Genomic DNA, 18445 nt, shown 5'->3' with positions numbered 1-18445 from the left:
GACAGTTTCCCTATGGAACCTGGTGGCCTCAACGGTGCAACCTGCCTGAGCCTCCCAAGTGCTGGGATTAAAGGTGTGCACCAGCACATCCGGGATTTGAACCTTTTCTTTTGGTTATTTTGAAATGTGCAATACTGTCATTTGCTGTGGTCACATGTTGCACACTGAGTCCCCAGGGCTTTTCCTGTTTCACTGGAACTCTGACAGCTTCCTCTAACCTTCCCCTGACTCCACCTGCCCTCCCTTTTGTTAACTGGACAGAGCCACAGGCTCTCAGCACTTGTTTTCTCTCCTCTGATGTCAACAAGATGTCTCCTGAATATTGATGATCCTGTAATCTTATTAAAGGCTGCCTTGACCTCTTCATCCATCTACCTCTGACTCTCACTGAGAAATCTTCAAGGGACCCCTTCGCTCAGAACATGCTCCCTCAGCTGATTTTACTCCCTTCTAGAACAGGAGGGAGTACCACACCTTCAGTCTGCAGGGACCAGTCTCCTCCAGCTTTATTCTGTCCTGTGTGATAGCTTTGTGACACTCTGTGTTTCCTTCTTCTTTGGGGGTGGGAGGAACCTGTATCTATCACAGAAATCATGATGCTTTAGAAAGAGGCAGGCAGAAGGAAGACCTTTAATGCCTGTTTCTCCACCCCCACCCCGTGTTGAAACCCAGGATGACCACTGACTACCACACCACGTGGGGATGCTAGTTCACTCACTGTTGCCCCTAGCAACATTCTTAAACATAGGACTGATGCTATAGTTATTCCTCATTCCATTCATAAAACTGGAGTTTGAAAAGGGGGTCATTTGTCTCTGCCAAAGATTTAGCTGGGTGATTTGGCTTACGGCAGTGACATCCACTTCCCTATTGATCAGTATGTAATGCTGGCTAGTAGCTAGATGTTCGCTAGACCTGAAGGCCAGGGTTCTGCCTCAGTTCCCTTCCACGTTATCCCTTTTCTGAGCTGCTCAGGTTTCCAGACATCCTGCTCACTGGCTTCTAAGAGTAAGTACCTCAAGACCACACCCTGCATGTCTAGCCTCAGAGGTCATTCAGCCAAATGAGAGGGAACAAAGACCGCCTCTCGAGGGGCTTGCCAACATCACTTTGAAGAAGAATGAGCAGGTTTAGATGTGCCATTGTGGTCACTTATGGGAAAGAGAAATTCCATTGCAGACAGGGGTTTCAAAGGGTCTCATTCTTCAGCAAATATTTACTCTAGCTCAGCTGTTGATCTCGATAGGAGGACTATGACATTGAACCTGACACCATCCCAACCCTGGTGGTTTAGCCAGAGCACAGATGGGAAATAGATCAAGCCTTGGCTATTTCCATTCAGAGAGATGAGCTCAGAGAGTACAGGGTTCACACACACACACACTTCCCAGCAAATCAGAATAATAAAAGGCGGATAACCAAAGACTGAAGATAAAAGGCTGTGGAGTTACCTGTGTGTTGCTGCATTCAAGAGCATGGGGTTTCAAATCACAGTCATTGATAACAATGATTGTATTCTCAGTAACAGTGTTGTCTTTATCTTGCATTCTTTGGGTCATGCAGGACACTTTTCTGAATCAAAAATTCCTCCATCTTCAGGATCTCTTTCTTGAGCATCTAGGATCAAAGGAGCCTGACGTTTTATCCTGAACTGCTATGTGGCAACCCTTTGGATCTTAGACAAATGGTTTAACCATATGATCACTTGGAGATGATGGGGGAAATGTGACCTACAAATTTATCATACTTGTCTGTTTCTTGTTCCAAGAAAAGGGGCTGTGTGAGGTCAGAAGGAGCAGGGAGAAATGAGAAGGCATAAACATGTATGTGATTGTGAGAACACGCATGTTCCTGCATGCTCACATACATGTTTGACTAGGAAGCTGTTTTCTGTCAGCCTCCCAGAGCTACAGCACAAGATGAACTCACATTGGCCAGAGGCCACAAGTGTGTCAGGGCACGCAAGCCCTATTCACATGGTTTTCTTGCTTGCCTGTGTTTTAGAGACTGCTCTGGGAAGCAGTTCCCAGTGAGTCATGGACCCCATCAGTCCAGCTGTTGAACCTATGATCTCTGAACATTTCTGAAACCGACCAGGTGACAGTCCCAGTTAGTTCAGAGCACTGAGCAGAGCTCCAGCCCTAAGAATGGATGCCTGATTTGATGGGAGGGAGCTTGTGGAATATGGCTGCCCAGAGAAGGGGAAGCACCAAAGATTTGGGCTACTGGCTCCTAGTCAAGGTCAAGAGACCTGCATTGCGCCTCTTCAGAGCAGTGACCCAGACCCCCTGAACTCAATGATGCAAACCTAATTTAAGTTAAAACCGTGCTCCAAAGAACTAGAGTTTGTATGTGGCTTTTAAAATAAAAGGAGCCATTGGAATTCAAAGAATAGAGCACACTAGAGTCCTGGAAACACACTGAGAAAGAGCCCTACGAGCAGGGAGCATCAGTGGGATTAGCCAGGCAGTGTGCTGGCCTGAGTTCTTCCCCTTCAAACCCCCCCCCATGTAGCTGTGGTTACTCTAAGTCATTTTACTTTGGGGAGGGGGGTCTTTGCCTTATCAGGTGAAGGGGTTAAATGCCAATGGTCCAGACAACCCTTTCTGAGTAAAATAAAATTTTGGAATTAGGAAGTTCATTTCTAGGCAAGGTTGTAGGTCATTGTCCACGAAGAAAACAGCTGGGGCCTGGCCTGCTGTTCTAGAGGCACACTTTGGTTGTGTAAGAGGGGCACCAGATGCAGAATGTAAATCTGCAAATGTCCTAGTATACTCTGTGCTTCCCCAGCTGGGTAACTTACAATTTTCTCAGCATTCTGGAGTCTGGAAGTCTAAAGTCAAGAGCTGGTGTCCAGGAGGGTCCCCATGTTCTTCCATCCATGAGAAGGGCAAGAGAAGAGGGGAAAAGAGCGTCCAATGTATCGTTCTAAAAGGAACCCACTCCCTCAAACATGACTACTACCCCCCTGAACGCTGTACCCTTGATCCCAAATGCCTCCTCTTAGGGCTAGCTTCCCAGTACTGTGGCTTTGCAAGTTAATGACGCAAGACTTTGGCAGACCCTTTAAACCATTACACTGTGTCCTAGTTTGAAAAGTAAAAATGCCCACCAGGGGTGATAGCACACAGTCATCCATTCCAGCACTCAAGAGGATCACAAGTTCAAGGCTAGTACAGGCTACTTAACGAGCTCCTGTCTCAAAGGGATAAAGAAATAAAAATAAAAATGCCTGTGAACAGGCTTAAAGCTGTAAGAAAGTGCTTTGCCATAGTTGTTCACAAATCTGAGGGCTGACTGGACTCTGTTAGGTGGCATTCATTAGCGTCTTCTTGGTGGTGACGATCCAGTGGTAGCCCAGGGTGGGGCTGTCCTGTAGGCTTCTTCGCTGTCACATTTGATGCCTGGCTGAGGCCTCAGGAATTCCTGTCACACCGCACACTCCTAATACAAGATGAACACTGTCCCTGAGAGAATACAGGAGCTATGAGATCTTCTCTGACCTAGACAGGCAAAGTGGTCACAAATGCCCGGCTAGGCTCATCGGAAAAGGAAAGAGTTGCCATTTTTTTTAGAGGAAAAGGACTTATCAGAACCTGCAGACATGACTTAGCCACATCAGGCACCTGGTATGTCCGTCCAAGTTGCCAGTGATGGGACATAGCTCCAACACCTCTGATTGCCTGAGGTAGGATTAAAAAGGCAGTGGGTGGAATACCCTGCTTTATCAACTGGGTGTGTAAGGAGAATCCACTTAAGAAGATGCTTCAAATAATAAGGGAATTAAATCACACTGCTTGTATGAACTATCAATGTATACAGACTTTAAACATACAGTTTCCAAGTAAGAGAGAAAAAAAAAAAACTCAGCCTAGAAAATGAATTCCCAAAGATGGTAAATCATAGCCTTTGACGGTAGAGGGCAGAGTAGAGGGGGCAAGCAGAAGTTAAGGGTGGGAAGGAGAGCTCAGCAATAAAGCTCGTTTAACATGTCTAAGACTCTGGGTGTCCTTCTTCAGCCACGACAAAAACAACAGAAAAGGCATGTTAAGCGGAAGTGGTTGAAATGTAATCCTTAGAGCCAGGCTTTGCTGAATCCCAGCTCACCATTCCTCGGCTGTGTGGATACCAACAAGGTCCTCTGGCTTCCCTCTATCGATTGCAGCATGGAGCTACTAAGAGCACCCCTGTCCAGATGCCACGAGGACAGATGTGCCTGCAAAGGTTTGCCCTTCCAGCCACTTCCTCGCCTGTACCAGATGCAGATGCCAGTGCCCAATATGGACTGTGGGCAGTCAACCAAGCACACAGGAGGAGGATGCCCTCTCCATCCTCTGAGATGACATGTGTGTGGGAAATCTAGAGAGGAGGCGGCCTTCCTGTGACATCTGGGCGTCCATCAGTCTATGGGCTCCCACTGTCCCCCATCCCCCCATACTTATCCTCACTCTGACACGTTTTTTTAAATTTGGCTCTACATTTTAAGTATGTCAAGCTAGATTTTAGTTTTAGTGACTCTTACATATTTGGAATCAGAGGCTCCAGAGTCTATTATGCAAATGCATGCAAATGATATGTAAAGAGGCAGTCACTCCAGATTGTGGGGAGGGGGAGTGTGTGGACCGGTACAAAGGGCCTTGAATGAAAATTTGCATGTGTTAGCGGAGCCCCTGGTTGAAGGTCCACTGTGACAGTACACGTCACAGCCTTCATTTGCTAACCTTTTGTGCTAAGGAGAAAGGGTGTAAGCTCTTGTCTCATTTCCATACCCAAGGTGACAGTAAGGTTGAAGGAGCTGGACAGTTCAACCCTTGTAGCTATTTTACGATACAAATGAAAATTTTTATTTTTAAAATAATGGCTCTGATCCAGGATGTCTCCTTGTTGTGTGACTTTTCTGGGGGAGACAATAACAAATGCCTAGTGTCCCCATTCAGGGCACAATAGCAAACCAAAGAAATGATTCCCCCCCAAAGCTAGCTTGGTGAACCGATGGGCAGGACCGTGTGTCATTCAAAGCCCCACCTCGGCGAAAGGCGCACCCCCAGAGTCCCTGAAGCTCCCCAGCAGGTTCCAACAAAGTCTCCTCTCTGCTAGCAAACATCTAGGGGAAGTGCCATGGTAGTTTTCTAAGTGTCAGGAGCTCCCAGAGTCTTGAGTCTCAGGGCATGTTTCAATTCAGAGCATACTCCCCAACCAGCCAAGTGCTTTTGCACACGCCACACCTCTGGGTCACCACACTATACAGTGAAGAGGTTGGTGTAGGTGACCTCTAGGGCCCCTCATTATGTGAACCAAAGCTCAAAGCCCCAGGGCACCCAGAAATAAATTTATGCATGTGTAGCAGCAACGATTGGAGTCTAAATACATGCTGGAGGAAGGAAATGTCTGGGGAGCCTGGTACCCAAAGAGCAGTGGCAGTAAGGACAGTCAACTAGATTCTACAGGAACTCCGGTTAAAGGGTCTGGCTGGAGTGATCTGACCTGTAGGCTTCTAGTGGGGAAATCGGCGGGATTTCTTGCTCTAGCCATTTTAAACCCCAGGGAAACATAAGCCTAGTTCTAGATATCTGCTAACATTCTCCTGGAAGCCAGGTGGCTCTCCTTCCCACTGTGTGCTTGTCCCTGGGGTTAGCTTGTGCCTCTTCCCAAACTCTGTGCTGTTGACTCTGAAGTCAAAACAATATTATGTCCTTGGCTCTAGGGCTGTGACTACCAGATACATTCTGTACTCCAGCTCAGCGGTCCTTGGGGGACTTAATGTTAACTCTAGCGACAGCAGCAGCCACCAAATGGACATAGTTATGGCCTGCCAGTCCCTGGACTGAAGACCTCCCTAACTCAGTCTTGTGATACCCAAAGGGTATGGAGGATAGGATGAGCACCCAAGAAGTAGGGGTGAGAGTCTGGGGGAGTATCCTTCAGGCGCATGATATGGGGTGCACCCAGGAAGATTGGGACACTTCCATCAGCTCACAGCTTCTCTGGGCCAGGTTTCCCTGTTTCAACCATTTCGCCCCCTTGGCTGACCCTCACATCATCTCCCAGTGTAAACCCACATGCCCTTCCTCTCCATCTCCTCCCTTTCAGAAGGGTTCTAGTGCAAAATGTTTGTACTTGGCTGCTTTGACAAAACAGCACTCTCTGAATGGCTTAAACAAACTTATTTCCCTAAAGCTTCTGAAGTCTGGGATTTCAAGATCAAAGCGGTACCAGGGTTGGATTCTTGTGGCAGCAGAGGTGAGACCCTCTCCTTGCATGACTGACAGCCTGCCTCCTCCTGGCTGCTCTGCCCTCAGAAGAGGATCCGCCTATGCCCCTGGTATCACCCTGGAGACCCATCTCTTCTTAGAAGGGTAGCAGTCAAATTCGGTTAAGGTTCATTCTATTGGCCTCTGTTCATTTGAATCTCCCTTTTGAATGCCTCTCTCCAAATAGTCACATTCTGAGATTCTGGCATTTGAGCGGAGAGGAAGAAGAATAGTTCAGCTCTGAATGGTCATGAGACCAACTTGTAGCAAAGTCTTCCTCGCACATCAAAGGTTGCCGCGACCAGTGACCACCCCCCATGGTGGCAGGCTACAAGGTGTGAGTTTATGGGCCTGGGATAATAGCCCTGAACAGATCGGAACAATGCAGCATATTGCTTCTGCCGTGGGTACAGCTGATGGGCCTCTGCCTCCCCCTGCATCACTGGTGGCAGTTAACTAGGAAAAGCATATGCTTTAGAGACAGCTCTGGTTCCACATGCTTCTGAGACTGTGTGACTTCACACATGTTCCCTTGCCTCCCTGGGCCTTCATTTCCCACCCTGTCAGGCAGTTGCTAGGTTGAACGTTAGCGTGGTTGCGGTTGCTAGGGTGAAAGTTAGCGTGGTTGCAGGACTGACTTGAATGAGCAGAATGTACTGCAAGTGTGTGGGCTGACTTGTGAATGAAAGTGTAGGAAACTGGCTTGCTTAGGGTGGCCACTGGCCCTGGAGACAGTAGGTGCTGTTGCCTCTGTTAAAGACGAGGCCCGCCAACCTCCCCAGTACTGGCTTAGCTGTGAATATTAGGTCCAAGGGTTAATCCAAAAACCACAACACACTGAATGGTGCTCCAGGCACACTGGAGTTCCTCCCTCTCTGCTTCCTTAAAGGCTAGCCAAAGCCCGCCATCACCACCAAACTCCCATGAATCCCTGCCTCCCACCGCTAGCTGCTTTCCTGCCCATAACACCAGTGTGACCACTTGCCCTTCTAGAGCATGGTGACATGCAGAAAGGCTCTGACAGAGTTGTCAGGTCTCTAACTTCTTTCTGGGGTCTAGATGGGGTTGAAAATAAGTCCAAGAATGACAAAGGGTGTTAAGAAGTCAGAATCAGGCTTTTTCAAAGTGTCCCACCACCCATCAGCAACAGAGACCAGCTCTCCCTAACCTATGTGCTACAACAGCCCATGATCTCAATGATCCCATAGGGTTACTGGCACATGGTGATGTGATTTTGGGGGGGGGGGGCAGGATGAGGGTTTCAAGAGAGGGTTTCTCTGTGTAGCTTTGGAGCCTATCCTAGAACTCGGTCTATAGACGAGGCTGGCCTCAAACTCACAGAGATCCACATGCCTCTGCCTCCTGAATGCTGGGATTAAAGGCATGCACCAGCACTGCCCGGAGGTGCTGCGATTTTATAATAATTTATATTTAGGAAGGCTTTCAAACTTATGGAATTTTATGCTTTTGCATTTTCTCAATAAACTTATAAGGCATCCATCATTACACAGCCCTCTTTGTATTGTTTAAAGGGTTCCTCTACTCAAAAAGGCCAAGCAGTACCAATGTGGACTTCAAGTTCAGCTACAGGAGGAACCACAGGGAAAGGACTTGACAACAAACCCCCAGTAGCCAATGGTCTTTCTTCAGCATTTTCCATCCCAGACTCTACTATGGTGTTAGGGAAGCTAGCTCTGATTGCCCTTCTCTGGACCCATGCCCTCTTCTACCCATCCTGCCCCTATGGCACCAGGGCATCTCTGCTTTACTTGAGGGTCTGCCCTGTTTGTACTCTAGAGTGCCAGGAAGGGAAGTGTGGAGTAAGCAAATCTGAATGAGCAGGGGGCTGACATTGGCACTGTGTTCTTGTTCAAGAAAAGGAATAGGAGTTGGTAAGCTCTCCCACCCAAGCCTTCCCCCCAGTTGGCTCTTAGTGGCTCAGGGTTCAGGCTGGCCTTGACTACTCCCCAGCTGTGGCTGGCGGGTGGCATAGAAGTCACAAGCCTCCCAGGCTCCCCCTCCCCTTCCAAGACAGTGTACTGAGGCAGAGGGCTGGTGGGAATTAGAGAAAGGGTGGGATTGGATGGTCTGGTTGCCTCAGGATCACCTGGTGCTGCTGTCTTTTGTGATAAGTTACATCCTTCCTCCCTTCCTCTGTGGAGACGTTCCCCGGCTGTACGTGCAGTTCTTATGGCTCAGAGTGCCAGGGTGCCCGTGTGGCCTGAGGAATGCTCCAGATAGCCTCCCTGCATCCCCAGGGCTTCCTCAGAGTCCTCAGTGAGGATAGCCTGGCTGTGAGTAACACCTTTGTTCCTCACTGCTCTCCTCTCTCTCTCCCCCTCCAGGCTTTCTCCTGACCTTGGCACTGACCAAAGCACTGGTACTCGCCGTCCAGGAACCATCTCCCAGGGAATCTTTGCAGACCCTTCCCTCAGGCAGCCCCCCAGGCACCATGGTGACAGCCCCTCGCAGCTCTACCAGACTCTCCTCCGTGGTGACACTGAACCCCAAACCTGATGGACGCACCCCGCAGGCTGCAGCTACTATGGAAACAACCCCATCTCATCCAGAAAGGCAGCCTCCTACAGACACCACATCCACTGTTGTGACAGCTGCCGTCCCCCATCCTGAAAGCCCTCTGCCCACAGGTTCCCCTCCAGCTGCCATGGCAACCACATCCTCCCACTCAGAGGGCCGCCCCCCAGGGGATGCTGCCCCCACCATCCTGCCAACAAAGCCAGCAGGAGCCACCAACCGCCCCACAGTGTCCCCACGGGCCACCACTCGTAGGCCCCCCAGACCCCCAGGCTCTTCCAGGAAGGGGGCTGGTGGTTCATCTCGTCCTATCCTACCTGTACCCAGCGGCCACTCAGCAAGGAAGGAAGGCCAGAGGGGACGAAATCAGAGTTCAACACACCTGGGGCAGAAGCGTCCTCTGGGGAAAATTTTCCAGATCTACAAGGGTAACTTTTCGGGGTCCGTGGAGCCAGACCCCTCTGCTCTTACCACCAGGACCCCACTCTGGGGCTACTCCTCTTCACTGCAGCCCCAGACCATGTCTCCAGCCACAGCACCCAGAAGCACCTTGTGGGTTCCTCCCACGACCCTGGTACCTGTGAAGGACAAGCCAGGCCTTACCAGAGCCAACCAGGGGAGTAGCCCCACATCTACCAGCCCAGCAGGGGAACCAGATGCCGCAGCAGCCTCAGGTGTCCCTGCCAGTACACAGCCTGCCCCAGTGCCTTCTCAGCGCCCTCATGGTGACGTGCAGGACAGCCCTAGCCACAGTGACTCTTGGCTTGCTGTCACCCCCGACACTGACAGACCCCTGTCTGCCAGCTCTGGGGTCTTCACGGCTGCCACGGGGCCCACCCAGGCTGCCTTTGATGCCAGTGTTTCAGTCCCTTCCCAGGGCATCCCTCAGGGAGCATCAGCAACCCCTCAGGCCCCAACCTGGCTCTCTGGGGTCTCAGAAAGCACTGTTTCTCCAGTTGAGGAGAAGGACGAGGCCTCCCCCACAACAACCGACAGGGGACCGAGACCCCTTTCCACAGTGCTGTCCACAGCCACAGGCAACTTCCTCAACCGCCTGGTCCCTGCTGGGACCTGGAAGCCAGGAACAGTGGGCAACATCTCCCACGTGGCTGAAGGGGACAAGCCCCAGCACAGAGCCACCATCTGCCTGAGCAAGATGGATATTGCTTGGGTCATCCTGGCCATCAGTGTGCCCATCTCTTCCTGCTGTAAGTACCCAGCTCTCATCCCTCCTCTTTCTGTCAGCTTTCCCATCCCCCAGATACTCCTGCCCTTTGAGTTGGGTAGCCCCACAGAGTGAACTGCAGAAAAGTCCAGGTTCCCAGCAAATGAGACAGCACGGGAAGAATCATGGCCCACCCATCCCTCCTGGTCCTGGCTCTACCTCATAAAGCCCCAATTCTCGGAGCTGGCTAGCCACACGTGTTATAGAAACACCAGACTAAGAGACTTGGCTGGCCTAGGATCCAGGTGTTAGGGAGTGGGTGGCAGGGCTGCAGCCCTTGCTTGAAGCATCGGTCCTTCCTGCCTAGAGTTCTGTTGAGTACCCCCTGTGTCAAGAAACTGGGTACCATGGGTGACAATTGGCCACGAAGCATTAACGAGCTACAGGTGGAAAAGTCATGACTGTCATTCCCCACTTCACCTTGTCTTTCCTCTCCCCTCCACCTCTCTCCCACTTCCCCTGAGACAAAGCTTCCATGTGCTGGGAAATCCCGTCAGCCTTGGGCAACGCACAGTTCTCAACGCATGGGCTGAATTAAGGCCTCGGAGTTCCGCAGATTTTAGCTCTTCTCCATCCCTACACTACCCAGCCTGCTTTACCCTTCATAGTCATGTGCACTCTGTGTCCTCTGGACCTTATAGTTCTCTGCTCCATGACAACCAGCATCTCTCTGCAGCATCCTGTCCCTCTGAGAGGGAGGTGTCAGGAGATGTTCAAGAACCCACTATACAGGGTCTCTCAGAACCTTAAGGCCTCCTTTATGACTTTCTATGTCACACTCTGTCCTCGGAGGATCTTCACAGGACTTGACCCTACCCTACCTCACACTGCGTGCTCCTCAGTCCCCCAGACAGCCTGTTCTCTGACCTATCATTTTCTGCCCAGCTCTCGAGAGCCTCAAGTCTGCCTTGTCATTTTTACCCTGTAGTCCCTAAGTGGTGTTCACCCCAGTCCCAGAGGCATTGGGGTGTCTGGCTTTTGGGGAACAGAATTCTTGGCCCAAGCTCCTCATCTGTGACCCTCAGGGTCTCCTTCATAGAACTGCCTTGCCCAAACCTACTATATATCTGCCACCTCTGAATGGTCATCACCTTATTCCTGGTCCCCTAGAAGTGCAGCTTTCCATACATGCTCAAGCATACCAAGAAAGTCAGCAGGGACCACTTCAGCCACATTAACAGAGCCTGTTGGCTAATCAGGCTTCGATCACCCTATGAACTAACCTTGGTCTTAAATGAAGCCCTGAGGCTTCCCACAGGGAAGCTGTGAAGCCAGAATGCCACCCTTCCCTCACGTCACAGGCCAGCACAGAACGCTTAGGCCCTTACCGTGGCCAGGTTCCACTTGTCAATTCACTGAAGTGCCTCTTCTCCCAGCTTTGCTGAAAACCCTTGTGTCAGAGCTGGAAAGGCACTCCTGCTCCAAGACCCTGCACATGGGAACATGTAAAGCTGGCAATGTCTCATGCTCCATGGAGGCAGCTCTATTGTCTGTGGTGGGAACACATGTAATGTTTAAGCTGTTCTTACCTGTTTCTAAAAGAGGGATGAGATGGAGAAAAGATAGCACTATTGATAAGCAGATAATAGAAAAGCAATTACTTCTCACATTAATAATCTCCCAGTGTGTCGGATGCTCTAGTTTACAGTCAGAGCTCCGGGTATTTTTTATTCTATCACTATGCTGTCTACACAAAATAAACAAGTATACACAGCACCGAGGCGGCAGAAGACTTTGGTCATCAACGACACTCCACCCTTGAGTTGGTAAACTGATGTCAACCAAGGCAGGAACAGAGACACAGCCTCAAACTGCATCTCAAGGATAATTCAGAGCTACAAGAGCAGCCTTCAGGTTCTGGGGGGCTGGGGTAGGACGCCCTTTCTAAGAGCTGATTTTGTTCATGCTGGACTTTCTTAGCCCCCTGACTGTGAAAGACAGCAGGGCCTACTTTCTTGGCGTTTCTGCATTTGCACAGGGAGTCCCTCACTCCTACCTGGGTCCTGGCCACCTCTACATCAACCCTGTGTCCTATGGGCAATCCTTGACCAGAACCAGGGAATATTTAAAGTACCTGTCCAATCTCAGAGCCCTAGGTGCTGCTCACAGAAATACCTGTCTGGGATGTTTCCATAGTCCTGCCCTACCTATCTAGGGACCACACAAGCTGAGCTCCTCCTCAAGACCCATGTTCCAACCTTCCCTACTGTCTTTGTACCCCACAGTGGATCCCATCCCTTGCCAGACTGTCAAGTATTCCCAGCAATCTGGCTGGTAGCAAAGTGTGAATATAGACTTTATCGCCTCTAGCGAAGGGGCTAGGAGACAAGCCAGGTTGTGCGGAGCAGTGGGGACTTGACCGTAGCTGTGCTTTCTCCACCCCATGCTTGCTTGTCTCAGGGTGATTTCCCCTGGTTCTAATGGAAGTCAGTGATGAGAAGAGCGAATTCTGAGCCTGCACATGGATGCAGGGTCAGCAACTCACCCGCCTTCCCCATCACAAGCCCTCCCAGTGCCTGGAAGGGCACCCGTGTGCCAGGGTTGAGAAGTGCTTTGTCTCCTGAGCCCTGCCAGACACTCTCTGCCAACTCTGTTTCAGATGTGCTGAGAACTGAAATTGATTGGCTCCAGGCCACTGCGAACCAGGGCCAGGAGCCCTGTGGCTGCTACGCAGGTCTCTGCTGCCACCATCAGGATGCATAGAACACGCAGCCTCCTTTCGGCAGCCTCTGGCCTGCCATTGGTCACTGCTCACCAGTAGGTGTGCTCTGAGCTGTCACAGAACCCTCTGGAGGCTCCACTGAGCTTCCTGGCCTGTCTCTCCCAGCCACCCTCACGAGAAGGCTGGAGCTTTGGGGAGGATTAGATAAAGAAGTCAGGGACACTGCAGGCATACTGCATCACCAATCCAAGTTCAACCTGACAGGGCCAAGTTGAGCCGCTTCCTGACCTTAGCAATGCACCTTGCCCCCAACAGGGCTTCTTCTAGACTCTGGGCCATTTGTGTAATATTCCAAGGGTGACATGTTATAAGGACTATGATTCTTTGCTGTGTTTGTTGTTCAATGAATGTTAACAATACTCAGACATATACCTATATGTGCAGTGTGTGTGTGTGTGTGTGTGTGTGTGAGAGAGAGAGAGAGAGAGAGAGAGAGAGAGAGAGAGAGAGAGAGAATGTTTACTTGCAGAACCTAATGGCTTTGTCATTACCGTTTAAGAAAACTTGGGTTAAATTGATTCTTACCAAGCAGCAGAGAAGACTGACCCAAAGGAAGTGTGGCTGGGTTCCTGGTCTCCTTATGATGATGGACCAATGGGAGGAAAAGGTACAGAGGTGGCTACAGCAAGGCAGGGTTGTCCATGGATTACCATCCTGCCCATAACCCTGTCAAGATAAAATAGCTACCTCTGGGCTTCAAGGTAGTATCCCCTGCTAGACTTCTAAACACCCAGTTCCCACATGTCAGGATAAGGAGCCAGACACTAAGCCACGAGTTTCCTTGGGCTTATGGGCTTATATCCAGGGCACAGGAGCTGAAACCCATCCCAGGCCCCGTCTGCAGCCACTCAAGTACTTTATGGAGTGCCCTGCAGCCCTAAAAATGGCTTGTGGAATCAAACACACCTGCCCACACACCCAGCTCTTACCTCTCTTTGCTGTGGACTTACTTATCCAAGAGAAGAGAAAGCACCAGAACATAGGTCGAAAGAGGTGTCTGCTGCATTCGTTCAGGTCCCTCTAAGAGGGAGGCACCAAGATAGAATCAGGCTTGCAAGGCAGTACAACTATAAAACACCCAGAAAGAGCTGGAGCAAGCAAGACAAACCATATGCAGCAACACAGGCCTCATGCCATGGGAAATAATGAGGCTGGACCATCTGAGAGTGTGCCTCCTGGGCCAATGGGAGGCCTAAGGGACTGAGCATGCTCTGGACCCCTGCCATAGTCAGTCATGATGTAGGCATCTGGGAATCATGGCCTAGACACAGGGATGTTGGTGAATCTGGAGGGGCAGTAGAATGTGGGCAGGGCTTTTCCACACTTGTAATGCCACCTCCAGGCCCCATGAAAATCTGGACCATGCATGCACTTAAGAGTCTGGTGGGGAAGATGCTCAAGAAATGGCAGTGTGGAGGGGTGGCTGTTTTTCGCCTTCTGGGGATTTACAGTGCATGTTCCAACAGGCCCAGCAGCTTGCAATTCAGCAGATATTGGAAAAGGATGGGTCTCCTGGGGGACCTGTGGGCTTGGATTACCATGGCTTATCACCCACAAGGTCCTGTCACGTGAACCCAGTACCCAGGGCTCAAACTTTATACCAGTGACTCTTCTTCCTGTCCCAGAATGTTCCTGGGGAAGCCAAGAGAGCTTGCTTCACTCTCAGGGCTGTTCTAGAACTGCAGGACAGAGGAGCCCCACTCATTCCCTGTAGAGTCTTTGTGTCTGTCGCCTTTGGAGACATGAAGCGGTTGGTTCTTTGGCTAAATGGATACATGGCTCACACCGTGTTCACTGCGTAGCTTACAAAGGACTTCTAAGGCCACACTGTGTGTTTCTCTAGTGTTTCGTAGACAGACAATAAGTATCTACTTGAAGTTTACCAAAACCGGGTCAACGTTACCTTCAGGGGCCTTCAGTTACTCTTCCCGGATGGCTGGGTTGAAGAGGCCTGTAAACTCCACGGTGCTGAGTGCGTATTAGACTCCTTAAGTCCCGGCTGTACTTTCCTCTCTTGGATGGAAGGCCAGACCACTGACCTCAAAGTTCCAAGCAGAGCTAGAGTATTAGCCTTGCCCCTGACTCCTGGAGCCCAGCGCATCTGTCTACAGCTCTCCTGTAGAAGGTTCGTGAGAAACAGAGGCCACCACACCTCCCACAGACAGGATTGCTACACTTTGCACAGACAGGCTTCAGAGGCAGCTGCAGTCTGGCATCCTAGACACAGCAATGTGTAGTTGGTTATTTCTACTCTTTACTCTTTGAGGGGGCCCACCACCCAGCTCCCAAATAAATACACAGAGGAAGCTTATTACTTATAAACGCCCAGTCTTAACTTGGCTTATTTCTTGCTGGCTTTTCTTAAATTACCCCGTCTACCTTTTGCCTCTGGGCTCTTATCCTTCTCTATTCTATGTACTTTTCTTTCCTTCTGACTCTGTGGCTGGCTGTGTAGCTGGGTGGCTGGCCCCTGGTGTCCTCCTCTCCTTTTCTTGCTCCTTGAGCTACTCTTCCCAGATTACTCATTTTTTTTCTCTCTGCCTGCCAGTCCCACCTATTTCTCTCTCCTGCCTGGCTATTGGCCCGTTCACCTCTTTATTAAACAATCAGGTGTTTTAGGCAAGCAAAGTACCACAGCTTCACAGAGTTAAAAAAATGCAACATGAAAGAATGTAACACATCTTTGCATCATTAAACAAATGCTCCACAGCATAAACAAATGTAACACACCTTCAAGTGATACTCCATAACAGCAGTGAGCATGCTCAGCCAGATCGGCAGCATGGCCTTGGGAAGTTCATCTCTCTGGATTTTGACTCCCCGCTTTTCAGACTAAGAATAACAGAGGGGGAAAAAAATCACCAGATACTGGGCAGAAGTCTGCTGCATGCAGGAGGTGCATGAACTGCACAGAGGGCAAGAGGTCGAGTGACTTACTTGGGTTTGTGAGCACTGTGTTAATGTCGGGTTTTAACTCCCACATCCCTCTCGCCCCAGGACTGGGAGTCTCAAAGGCCGTCTCTGCCACTTTGATCTTGCTCGCTTGCCTGTGGGTCCAAGGCACGGATGCCCCCCTTCCACAGAGACGTGGCTTTTGAGGACATTGTCACCCGTTTGCAGACTGTGGCACTGAAGTGTGTGATGTGATGTCAGATGTCCTCATAGGCCAGCAAGAGAAAAGTGGCTGTTTGTCCCTGCCAGCTCCCTACTTCCCCCGGGGCTCCAGTTTCTACAGAGCTGAGAAAACCTCTGTCCTCGCTTCTGAATGTTCCTATTTCTGTAGGGAGTTGGCTTTACTAGCGTGAATTGCCCTGACTGCTTCCTTCTTGATGTTTCAGAGGCAGAGACTGGGCTATGAGGGGATAAAGGTAACGAAAAGGGAGGAAAGGGCCCCGTGACAGCCAGCTGTGTTCTTCAGACCATGGTGTCTCCCAGCAGAATGAAAAGGTGGCCTAACTGTGCTGTTTCCATATTGGGCTTTGCAGTGCCTCTGCCCCTTCCTTCAAGCAGTGAAGAAAAGGCTTCAGAAGGACTCAGGGGAAAGACAGATCCACAAAACTCAAACAATCTGATGCCAGCCAGTGTCTGAATCCCCATGATCCCATTCAGAAGTCCCCTCCATGTGCCAGGGCTTCTCAAGACACTTTAGAGGCCGGCCTAGCAAATGGGAAGGAAGTCCTTCTGTCCAAAGCAGATGTGACCAAATGGAAATGGAAGCTGCCTCCTGACCTTGTTTAGAGATGATCTCCAGAGGGCCAGTGGTGGGGAGGAAAGCGGCAGAATGTTCCAGGGAGCCCCTAGGGCTGAAGCCTGGGCTCTGAGGCCTCAGCTCACATATGCGCCAGCTTCTGCAGCTGCCCTGCATCCTGACAGTGTGCTCAGGCTACGTAGCTCAAACCCCTGGACTTTCCGAGGGAGCTGGCCCTCTGCTGCCCCCTGGTGCTGGCCTCTGAACAGAGCAGCCTGAGCCCCCATTCCCAGACACTGAGGTGCCGGGCACCTTCAGGATGTCGGTCAGGTACATACAGCCCTGACTCTTCCCCTTCGCTGTGGAAGGTTCTGGTGCTGGTGAACCTAGGCAGTACACACTTACCCCCTCCTTAGCTGCCCCCCCCATGACATACCACCATTCTGCTGTGTGAGTCTGGACAAGGCACCCCACCTCTTCAACCTCAGATGCTCCTTTGGACCGTACCAAAGCCACTGCACCTGGTTCATCAACAGAGCCCATGCACACGCCTTCCTCCAGGGCTCTTGTCTCAGAGACTGAACAGACAGGGGTCACATGTCACACGGCGTGAGGGCAACCTGAGAAGAGCTGTGCTGCTGTCCCCTCAGCAGGGTGAGCCCTGGTGTCAACCTCAGGCAGAAACCCAGGTGTTAAAGACCAGAAACTTCGGAGTCCTCACATCCAGATTTGCTCTTAAGCCTATCGATAAAATTACCACTGTTCTATCTGAAAAGTATGGACTCTTCACATTGACTCTTTGAGGTCAAAAGGAAAATTTAAAGCAATCAATATCGATAATGTCCCTGAAATGTAAAACCTCTATGACTGTGTGTACACATCTTTTTAAATGAGCCTGGGGGTTGTCTAATGCATCTGTCATCCTCCTGCTTCGGCTGCTGTCTTCTCAAAGAGTGGGGCCCTGAACAGGCACGCTGGTCTTTGCGGCAGGTGCTGGGGAGCTGTCCACCAGATGAACAAAGCCCTTGCTTGACAAACTGCAGCATTGCAGCAACCATGAGTGTCTGCCAAATGCACGCAGCCTCCCTGCCCCAAGCCCGGAGGTACACCTCTCAACCCTGCCCTGGCTTCCCCTCTACCTCCCCTCACACTCCCTGCCATATTGCTCCTTTTCTCACACACACCTGGACTGTCCACACTTTGGTCCCTTCTTTGCACATGCAGGTCCCCAATCCTGGAACACACTGCCCATTCTGCATGTGGCCAACTCCTCCTCGTGATGCCAGTTCCCTTGCTATGAGGCCATCACCGGGACTAAATCAGCCTCTCTCACTTGGCCATTTTGTCTTCACTGGGTAGTCATCCGTATTGAAACCACCCGATTGGTCTTCTTACCTATGTATCATCTAGCCTCTTCTGCAAGCACACGATAGAATGGATGCTTAGGAAAACAGTGGCGACTATTAACAGTTTCTAGCACACAGTAGGTACTCAACATAAAGGTAGAGGTTGAAAAATCAGCTAAGTAAGTGAAGGCTAACGCAGTTGTTGGAGGGCTTGTCTTACATGCACAAAGCCCTGGTTTCAGTCCCCAGCTCTGCTTAAACCAGGCATGGTGACACAGACCTGTGATCGCAGAACTAGAAAGGATCAGAGATTGAAGGCCAGCCTCATTGCACAGTGGGCTCAAGGCCAGCCTGGGTTAGAGGAGTCTATTCTTTTAAATGATTGAATGCACTAAGTGGCTGGGGACAGTAACACCTCCTCTGCACCCCGCTGGGGCTTAGGCACTTGTCTCTCCCAACCCTGCTCTCTGACTGGAACTCTCTCCACAGCTGTCCTGTTGACAGTGTGCTGCATGAGGAGGAAGAAGAAGACAGCCAACCCCGAGAATAACCTGAGCTACTGGAACAATGCCATCACCATGGACTACTTCAACCGGCATGCAGTGGAGCTCCCAAGGGAGATCCAGTCCCTGGAGACCTCAGAGGTAACAGCCCCAGACCTCCACGGTCACTCTCCAC

At 50.7% G+C, this 18445-nt stretch overlaps 1 protein-coding gene across 3 annotated transcripts in view; it reads left to right on the top strand.

Moving 5' to 3' along the window:
• The window catches only part of Tmem108 (transmembrane protein 108), a 423034-nt gene that overhangs the window by 398075 nt on the left and 6514 nt on the right, over positions 1 to 18445 (top strand). For all 3 annotated transcript variants that reach the window (XM_026789945.1, XM_026789944.1, XM_013354232.2), the window contains exons 4-5: positions 8597 to 9994; positions 18257 to 18411. In XM_026789945.1, coding sequence (XP_026645746.1) covers positions 8597 to 9994; positions 18257 to 18411 — 1553 coding nt within the window. The remainder of the gene's footprint in view (positions 1 to 8596; positions 9995 to 18256; positions 18412 to 18445) is intronic.

The sequence above is a fragment of the Microtus ochrogaster genome, unplaced genomic scaffold (assembly GCF_000317375.1).
Source record: "Microtus ochrogaster isolate Prairie Vole_2 unplaced genomic scaffold, MicOch1.0 UNK33, whole genome shotgun sequence".
Taxonomy (NCBI): domain Eukaryota; kingdom Metazoa; phylum Chordata; class Mammalia; order Rodentia; family Cricetidae; genus Microtus; species Microtus ochrogaster.
The sequence above is the reverse complement of the archived record's forward strand: the minus strand, read 5'-3'. Positions and strand labels throughout refer to the sequence as shown.